General features: G+C 34.3%; 1 protein-coding gene across 1 annotated transcript in view; it reads right to left on the bottom strand.

Moving 5' to 3' along the window:
- Positions 1-525: 525 nt before the first annotated feature.
- Positions 526-10,554, bottom strand: part of LOC142549549 (uncharacterized) — a 46,087-nt gene continuing 36,058 nt past the window's right edge. Inside the window, exons 6-9 of the mRNA XM_075658539.1 lie at positions 6,126-6,149; positions 3,254-3,319; positions 905-3,068; positions 526-775 (exon numbers count right to left, since the gene is read on the bottom strand). Coding sequence (XP_075514654.1) covers positions 3,257-3,319; positions 6,126-6,149 — 87 coding nt within the window. The 3' untranslated portion in view covers positions 526-775; positions 905-3,068; positions 3,254-3,256. The remainder of the gene's footprint in view (positions 776-904; positions 3,069-3,253; positions 3,320-6,125; positions 6,150-10,554) is intronic.

Genomic DNA, 10,554 nt, shown 5'->3' with positions numbered 1-10,554 from the left:
AAGTCGATTGTCACTTCATTCGGGAAAAGATTAAGAGCAATGTAATTCATGCTGTTCATATCTCCACACGGGTTCAACCAGCTGATGTATTTACCAAGCTTTGGCCTCTGATCAGCATCATTTTTTGATCTCCAAGCTTGCAATGCTCAACCTATTCCAAGCTTGAGGGGGGCTGTTAGTGTTCATCTTGACAGTTGGCACCCTTGACAGTTGGCACTCATCTTGACAGATTAATTCAAGTAGTATTAGTTAGTTTGTTTTTTACCTTGCACATATAAATAGGTCAACTCTTGTATTTTTGGGACAATTTTTACTTTTTAATAATATCAGATTCATTTCCTTCTTCTTCCCTTCACGGCAAGCTCCTCATAACCGTCAATGGCAGATTGATTCAGATTGGAAGCATCTTCTAACATGTTCCATACTAGTGCCAAAATAACACTGGGGGACCTATTTTTCAAAATAAAACTTCGACGAGATCTATAAATCTGAATCTCACCCCGGAGTGTATTCCAAAAGGTTTCATCCGCTGCACACCTACGGCCTGCCTACCTTCGTTTCTTGAATCTTGATGTATAAATCTTCCAACAATACATTTTAATCCCAGAGCCACTGCAGAAACCAAACTCAGATATAGCAACAGCATAAGTTAGAATCAAGAACTAACACTGTACAATAGTTAAATAAATAGTATCTTTATCTTCATGTCGATAGCAATGAGATTGATCGCTTATCATCCGGACAATGGCTTATTTGCATGTCTGAGGCTTCAGGCCTGCATTACCAAGAATGAGAAAGTCGAGCAAAACGAAAAAATAAATAAGAAATCTGATAAATTGAAGTGTTTGATTTGTAGACAAATAAATACATACATACCCTTTCATTAGGTTCCACAAAAACATACCAGATTCGCTGCTTGGGCTATATCTGAAGTTCAAAGAGGTCCATATTGGATGAGACACGACCCTGCTATTGAAAACTCGAAAGAAAAGATAGCTTAAAATCAAAACCAATGCATTATTACATTAACAAAAGAGCAGTAATTAAACTCAATTCACTCAAAAGATTGACTAAATGTCTGAAAAAGTCAGACTTTGGATGAGGGACCATAATCAATAAGTTATTTTCGTTGTACCATTACTGGAACAAGCATATCTTTAAGAACTAATACATCAGCACATTTACATAACTCAGAGTGTCGGGGTGCAAGCAATTTCTAAGAGGACTAGTAATTGAATTTTCAGCCATCTCAACAATAAAATGCCTGGAGTCATACTCCCGCTCGCCCCATGGCACAATATGCCATCATTATAAATATTTATCCACAACAAGAATTCAACTTTGTTTTCCCACTGCAACAACGATGGAATCTTTGGAACATGTTCTAAATTCACCAACAAAATCTCTAAAAAGAAACCCACGAGATCCAAAAATAATCTGTGAGTCAAATAAAAGGGTAAAACATTGATAAGTGAACAGCATGTAGTTCCAAATCCGATCAGTATAGACCTCCACTAAACAGTCTGCATATTACACAAAGTTGACACCAAAAAATTTAGTTTCCACACACAGAGGGAACTCCATACACAGCCTCACCGCTCCAGACAAAAAAACCATTTTTTTCACGTTGGTTTCCAAAACTTCATTTCAAGTTTAGAAGTTCTCTGCTCTATAACTATTCCAACCCCCATCACCGAATTTTCTTTTCTTCATGCCAAATCAAAAAACTAGTAAATAAGATCGAAAAGCCAAAATAACCAAGGACTTCTAGAAAGTTTTACCTTAACAATGCCCTTACATCACAGACTCATGAGTTGTCTAGCCTCCCCTCTTTTTCACATTTGAGAATAAACATAGGTATCCATTTATATTCATTATGCTAAGATCTCAAATCATATTCTATTGCAACAATTATTAGTATTAATGATGTATCACTCGTTATTAATTATTTAAATCTGGGATATCACCAGATAAAGAAAAAGAAAGAAAAAAGAGAAAAGCAGAACATGTACTCGACAAAAAATGGTAGCAAGCTTGCCTTTAACCAAAATCAAAGCTTAAATTTTTTATCTTCCAAGTCAGTTGATGATTTTGAGATTAAACACCTTCTATTGGAAGACTAAATATTAGAAATTCAAGTACTAAGGGTTGGGTACAAGTATGCCAGAGAAAATGATTGAAAAGTTATTACATTTAACAATGAAATTATACAGATGCATATTTCCAATTTACTAAGAGCACATAAGATATTAAAAATACTGAAAAACAAAGTCTCTGCATTTGGGCGTTAGCGCCACTCTAGCTCACTATTCAAAATGAGCAAAATTATTAATGTTTGGCTTGGTTCGAGTGTGACTTCTTGTCCTTTTTGACCAACTGTCATTTCTTAGTGTCATTCACAATAGACAATATTCATAGTTGGATTATTCAGGCTTCTCAAACTTAAACAGAAATCCTCAAAGATGTACAACCCAAACTAAGCTAAATGTCATGAAATCTATCCCATACACAGTAAAATGTGTGCTTGATTCACTAGCAGCATAAACTACTAAATTTAACTTTCAACTCGTGAAGTATTCTTAAATCATTAACTCAATCTATAACATCTCCATAAACGTGGAAGCAAAAATCACCATTTCTTATCGAGAAACAAATGATACATGACCAAATTTTAAAGGTAAAATTTTATGGAAACGGGATTTAGATGGAAAGAGAGCACCTATTTGTATCTTGTGTCAGAATTCTCAATGTGACAATTTCGGAAACCATACAAGCAATTTTTCGCAGCATTTTTGGAACAATTATAACAATAGTATCCATAACATTATAAAAACCTAAACTAAGTAAATTCCATTTAATTAGAAAATAATGTGACGAAATCCAAGTCATGCTGAATTATATAACTTAAATAATGCCTCTTCTGAAATGCAACAGCATTTCCATTTGAAGCACAATTTACCTTCAACATATAAACCGAAAATTTTATGATACAACAGCGACCCAAGAGAAAGCTTTACTGATGAAATCTTGCAACATGAGAAGTTCTGGTTTCCTGCATGAGAACAGCCTAATAAAAAATATCAGAAAAGAAAAACAGGAGAACTAGAAAAAAAAAGTCTGATGCCCAAAGGAAGACAAGCAAGGGACTCAAACAGATGAGATAGCGATGTCAGAATCTAGATTAGACACAGCTGACCATTTGTCTGGAATCTAGATTAGACAATAGCATGAAACATGGGGTTGAAGGTGTAACAAGTCACCGAGGGTCTTGAAACCTGAGACGCAAGGCGAGACACGCACTTTTCAAAATTGAGGCAACCTAGGGAAATAAATAACATTCATCATATAATTTGAGTCAAATGCAAATGTCAGACGTAAACAATAAACTTGACTAGTAAACTAATTATTTGTTGTGAACTATGAATAAATCCCAAAATAAGAATGTAAGTAAACAATTAAGATTTTTTAGCGATGACTAACTGCCCTAAAATCAATTTTAGCAATAAGATCCGACTAGTCAATGGAATGTTTAGAGATGTAGTTCTAAATATTTAACAAAAATATGAAATATATAAAAGAAAAAAAATAATAATCAACTTAAAAGACCTAAAATTGTACAAAATAAAACTCGCTGGGATTATCAATCCGGGGCATTGCTGTCGCTGGAGGATGGGTTTTTTGGGGCTGATCAGCCTCGATCCTAAGGAGCAAGTTTAACACACCGAGTAAACGGTATGTAAAATGGTAACAATCAAGACTACGGGGTGGATGAATTTAGGCATAGGTAGGACTAAAGTTTGCGAAGGGAATGTGTTATTATTTGAATACGTTATCCATACAAGTTTGGTAAAAAGAATGTTATGACTTTTACGCAGAACATCGCATTGCTCTAACAATTGAGACAAAAAAAAATCGTAGGTTGTCGAGATCCTTTAACAACTCGATAAGAAATTATAGTGGTTTATAAATTGGGGAGCTCTAGGTTTCAACAGAGTAGTGTTTTGGGTTTAACCCTACTCTTGTACTAACATCGTAAAAGTAGTGCTATTGTCGGATCCCAACATCAGGAGCAGCAATATGAGATAAGATTACCATCCAGTTTGTGCCGATAATCTAGCTTGAAAGTTTAAGGTACATGTGCCAGAATAGTGATCAGTGAAAAAATCATTGAGAGTGACAGCCATGGACATCGATTACTCAAGCGGCAAATTACAATTATCACCCCTGTGATATAATAATAATAATAATAAAGAATAAAAATCCCTATGTTAAATTAAAGGTCTATCACAACCATGTATTTTTCAAAATAAGGCACATTTATCCTATTTGCACGGTTTTTATGCCTATTTTTTAAAATACAGGATTTTAGAAGATCATGAATTTCATACAAGGGGTTATGTGCTTTTTTGGACTTTCATAGGGGTGATAAATGCCATTTGCCTGTTTATCAAGAAGTTAGTTACATATGACTCGACGTCAGCTCTACAAAAAGATATGCAGTATTTTCCAAGATTGAGCGGGTCCCTCACGTCACCACTAAGATTTGGATTCCTTATCGGGCCTATGGCACAACGAAGATTGTACAAATAAAACAAGATCATCCTAAAGATCTTGGTGTCTCGAACACAAGAAGTGAGAGGAACAAAAAAATTCGAGCCAACTTTTTCCGAATATTCACAAGATGGTTATCTGGATATTCTCACAAGGCTATCGTGACGTGTTCCGTGTATCGAAGAAAACTTGCCATTAAATCAATTAATCCCTCATTAGTGTCGTGCCTAGAACTATTGGGTGGATGAATTCAGGCATAGGGAGGACTCAAATGAAGCATTTTATATGCTGGAAAAATATTATAATATATCATCAGTGTCACGCCTAGAACTATCACTAGTCAAATTACCCGATACATATGCTACACTAATATAATCCGAAATATACTGAGTGAGGACAAAGGAGAAGATTACAAAACCATGGCTGTCGATCTCACAAACCTTGAAAAATGAATGGTCTATGTATGGTGAAAGCAGGCCTTAAAGAAATCGAATGAGCGGAAGAAATCTTCAACAAAATCTGACAAAAGCTGGAAACTACGATGTTTGATTACCACCCTTCTCAATCCCTTTTCATCTTGCCTCGCCACATAATTAAAACAAACAAAATAAATATCAATGAAATGCCTGGATGAATTATAAATGACGGGGCCATCAATACATCTTTTAACAGATAGGGTACAATTCAATTCGATGTTCTGTCAGAAATGAGGTATGTCTAGGGGGTAGCGGTAGTCATTATTCGGAAATCACTGGTCATGGAAAATATGTCATTTGATAAAAATATTCAAAGTTCGAAGATCAATGTTCTCTAATGGTAATTTATGATTTCCTGTGGTTGTGTCCGATTCACTGGGTTAGGAAATAGTTAGATCAGCTAGAGTGAAAACAATGCATTATTTGTCAACATTCCATTCCCTAGATTCCAATTCAAGTATATCCATTAACTACTGATTTCTTTCTCTTCTCTCCAATATATCCTAAAATACCGGCAAATTGAATCCAATCACAAGAAAAGCAGAAACTGAGCAGTTTGGAAGACGTGCAAAAATTTTAATTATACATCCACAAAACAATTACACGTGTAATGAGGAGTATAAACAGGCTACACTCAGATCAAACATTGACATCAAGAAACCATTCAAGAAGAAAATCTGCTAGAAAGGTAAAAAAGAAAATTTAAGATCACGTTTCAAGAGGCAGGACCAGTCTTTCATCAGCGATATAAAGAAGTCATATTAGCAGCTCACCAACTATAACTTAGACAGGAAATCAAACAATATATGTATCTTCAGGCTAATTATTCCCAATGTTATCCCGATATACGGGTAAACAAATTTATGTTTAGGAAAAATGCATAACAAATTTTAGTTTGCCTACAACAAACTAGCTAAACTCTAGTCATTAGACAATAATTATGATTACGACACCAACATATATGCATAGAAGAAGCTCACCTGTGGGTTCTAGCTAGACTATTCAGGATTAATGAACATTGTAAAATACTTCATGATTTTCACATATGAATGACAGATAAACCAGAGTTTAAGTAGAAGAAGGTTTTGAAATGCTAGCCTTCTGGTACTTCTTCACATAAGCCTGCAAAAAATGAAAATATTTGCGTGAATTTATTTATTGCTAAACTGAATAAAAATCCATAAATATTGATAAAAGTTATATAAATCTATAGCATAGAATTTTGTGATTTAGGAATTACTGTTATTAGTGCTGCAGAAAATAGCTTTTGGATTAAAAGGTTTTGTCACACAGAATATTCACCCCATAAAATCTGCATCAAAGCATTTTATGCAATTGCTTTAAGAAAAAACACTCAATTGTCTTCAAGCATAAGCACGTCCACGCCTTGTCTAATTGGAATTTTCTTACATCCCAATCCAATTACAACACATAAAATATTCAAATGATAAAACTCCAATACAGAAGCAATTATGATTTTTTCCTTGAAGGCAGCCATGTCAAAAGCAGAATGACTGTATCTAATTTCAGAATGTCATCTAGCTTTGCAACAAAATGTGTTGAAGGGAATTCTCTTGAAAGATATTTCATAGTAAATAGAAGGTTTATTTAGCTAAGATTAATTTGTTTAGCAGGATCACAGTAGGAATTATTGTAGTCATTTATTACTACTTAGTTGATTCTCTTGTATATAAACCCCCTTTCAGATTAATAAAATCAAATTAGACCATCATCTAAAATTTTCGACATGGCATCAAGAGCCTAGGTTCCTGTTTAAATTCTACCCCAACTGCCGCATGACCTTCTTCCTATTGGAATATTTGGTTGCGGGTCATTTGTTCATATCAATATAGTCACGACCTGGGGAGGGAAATTAGGTCCAAGGGTTGTCAAATGTAATTCTTGAGAGATTCTCTTCTAGACAAGATGGACTCAAATGCTATCGTCCACCCGCGTAAAAGATTTTTGTCTTTGTTGATGTCACATTCGATGAATATGATTCCGATTTTTTTCCAAATTATCATCCGAGCCAGAGTATCTTTTTGGAAGATAAAGGATATAGATTTCTTCCTACTTGGCCTATCTATTACCAAGTCTCCACTAACTTGCATAAGGTTCCAACTATGAACCAATTTTTTAAATTTCTTTTAGCAATTAAATATAAACTTGCCAATGAGCCTACTTTCCTGCTAGTCGGTAACAATCTGTACGCTCAGGTATACTCTAGAAGAAAAAATCATCCGCATGTCCACAGAAAGTCTCAACCATTAGAATCCATCACAGGTGATGAGGTAACAACATCCGATTTTCCTTCTAGTTTTCTTTTGACAGATAGCTCTATTCCTGACATTGATTTACTTGTTGCATTCACCTAGCCGTTCACAGAATACTCACAACCTAAAGGGAACTCTAGGGAGAAGTATCTTGTTGAAGAAAAATGGATATTTTCCAACAGGAAGCTCACAGAGCGGATCATGCAACTAAGTAGTTGATCAAAAGGTCCACAATAGGACATTGTACCTATAGTGGAGGAAATCTTATCAAATGGAGAAACAAGAAACAAAATGTGGCTGCTAGATCAAGTGAGAATCAGAATCAAGATCTATGGCAAAAGATGTCTATGAGGCAAATAGACGCTTCATAAAGAAAGGCTTGACCATGGCTTGATTGGCACTCATTGTGTTCCAACAAAAAATGTTCTTATCAAAGGACTCAATAATATTAGAATCCATTGTTCCAAACTATTGTTTCCAAGTTGACAATGGATAAAACTTATTCTCTATGCTATCTTGAGTGGAAATTCTGTAGAGAATTATTAAGAAATTTCTTTTGTATGGGAGATTGTTTTTGTTTTGTTCAGGAAATATTTGTTTAGTTAGATTATAGATTATTGTAATAATCCTTACATTAATTGGTTGATTTTCTAGTATAAACACCCCATTGAGATAAATGCAATCACATTAGTTTATCATCTAATATATTCCACGTGAATTCTTAATTACTAACTTTTCAATTGATCCCATACTAAAAGGTTATAGCAATGGTTTTGTCCCAGTGGTATTTGGTGATTGTAGGGAGATATGGCTCCGCATGTGCATTTATTCAGATTCTGAGGATAAAACAATGAGACTACATAACAAGTATTTTTAGTAGTTACTCAAACTTACGAGGTTTTCAAAAAAAGGGCGTTAGGAAACTAAAAGATTGGTTAGTTTCTAAAAATGTAAACACCCACTTATTCCATAGCATATATAAAAATGGAACTTCAAAACAATCTTACAAGTTCTTAAACCAATTGCTGAAAACAAGTTGAGAGCTCATTTTTCAAGTATAATGTACAAGTTGAGATCTCATTTTTCAAATACAACGTAGCATCTTATAAACAGTTTAATCCTCTTAAATCTCCAAGACCTTATTAGATGTAAAAATTAAATTAGCCAAAGATCCTCTTAGTAGAAGAATGTCCACTGTCGTTGACTTCTATCAAAGTAAAAACAAGATATGTTTTTTTTAAAAAGACTGCAGGTGTTGGAACAAAGTAACCCATAATCGTTCTTCACATAAACAAATCAAAATCTGCAAAACTGACCCATGGGTAAAAAAGGGAAATAGAAAAGAAGAGCGTTGGACCTCATACATATTGCCATTTACCATAAATGCAAACAAATATCATCAGTCTTTCCAACTAACAACTATGGTAGTGCAAAACATAATTAACACGAACCTGTACGAGCTCAAAGATCTTTGATTTTGAAGCTGAGAGGTATCTCTGGTGATCACTTTTATTCTTAGGAAATTTTGAAGCCTCGATACTTTCAAGAATCTTGTCCGCAGATTTCTTCAGGATGATCTTGTATGCATCTCTACTCAAATTTCCTTCCTTCCAATATGGTTTCAAAACGCCCCTAACATGTTCAATGAGGACGAATTTGAAACCATTGACCGCCTTCATCTTATTACTCGAGCTTCCATCAAACTCAGCGACCACCATGTTTCCCTTCTCATGTCTCCTTTTGCTGTCCCTGCCACTCTTTTCGCTCCAACAAATAAAGTTGTCATCTTTCCAAAGTTTCCCTCTGGTACGGTCCGAGGGTCAATAACACTCCTGTTCAAAGTAGGTTGAAAATGGACTCATGAGTTTGCAATTGATATGGGCCAAAAAATTATGTTACGGGCCCAAATATATTGGGCCTAGTCCAAAATATTCTCAAGGGAACAAGCCTCTTATATCTCATATTACTGGATGGATCCAGAGATTTTTTAATCGAGGAAGACAAAATCTGGAATTTTGAACTCGTGAGATTGAGGTTTGCGCATAATTTTGACTGATATTATTTGAATATCAATTGTTTTTTTTTTTTTTTCAAATTACTGATTATTCGTTTTATTGCTAGCTGGCCAAACTAGTTTTGATTCGTTTAATCTGCTGCTAAATTATTTATCAAATCCGTAATTGTTTGATCCTGTAATTTGCGAAACAAATAAGATTTAAGAATTTTCTGTTTTTCGATTTATTAATTCTCAAACAGTTTATTAGATTAAATGCAACCGCTTGTGTTTGTCTTGTTTTAATTCATCATTCTTGCTAGTTTTTAACGTTGTCATTAAATTAAATCTTCATTACTTGCATTGAGATTGTTTAATCGACACCGGTTAATTAGAACATAACTAATAATAAGACAAGATAGAAATTAAATTTCCAATGATAAATATTCGAATCTAGATTGATATTATTGTATCGATGATGATCAAATTATAAAATTCCAATGGTGGTGTCAACCAAAACTAAGGTTAGTTTTCTATGAGTTTTATTTAATCAATTTAATTTCATTGCATTTTAATTAGTTTATTTGTTAGATTTCAAATTTGACAAAAACTTGTGTGAGACGGTCTCACAACAGGTCGTATTTTGTGAGACAGATATCTCATTTGGGTCATCCATGAAAAAGTATTACTTTTTATGCTAAGAGTATTACTTTTTATTGTAAATATCGATAGGGTTGACCCGTCTTACAGATAAAGATTCGTGAGACCGTCTCATCAATTGAATATATTCGAGTTACAGCTGGGTTTTCTTTCTTAATAGTTCATGGAGAAGCTCATATCAGTTGATTTGGCGGGTGAGACACAGAGTAATGTCTACTATTTATCTAGCAAGCAACTACTTGAATTGCTTAACATTCCCTCTATAACATTAGTATCTTATTTAACTAATGGATAACTCACATACATATTTCAGAAATAAAGAATCTTGAACTTGATTTAATAGCGCATTTTATTTCTTGATACCTTTGCACATGCTCATATAAAAATAAATGTCAACACAATTTACCATACCAGAAAATGAAACTGACCTGTATGGCTGCATTGATTTACTATGGGTAGAGCTACACCGTGCTTCTAGTCGCCAATTGTCGAGACCAGGAGACATTTTGGTTAAGAGCAAACTTTTGCCACCATTCCCATCCATATTCCTCCAAAACTGATTGGATAAGGTGACATGTCAATGAACTTTTAACAGATAAAC

This window comes from Primulina tabacum, chromosome 6 (genome assembly GCF_025594145.1).
Source record: "Primulina tabacum isolate GXHZ01 chromosome 6, ASM2559414v2, whole genome shotgun sequence".
In the NCBI taxonomy this organism is placed as follows: Eukaryota; Viridiplantae; Streptophyta; class Magnoliopsida; order Lamiales; family Gesneriaceae; genus Primulina; species Primulina tabacum.
Note: the sequence above shows the minus strand (reverse complement) of the source record. Positions and strands in the feature narration are given on the sequence as shown.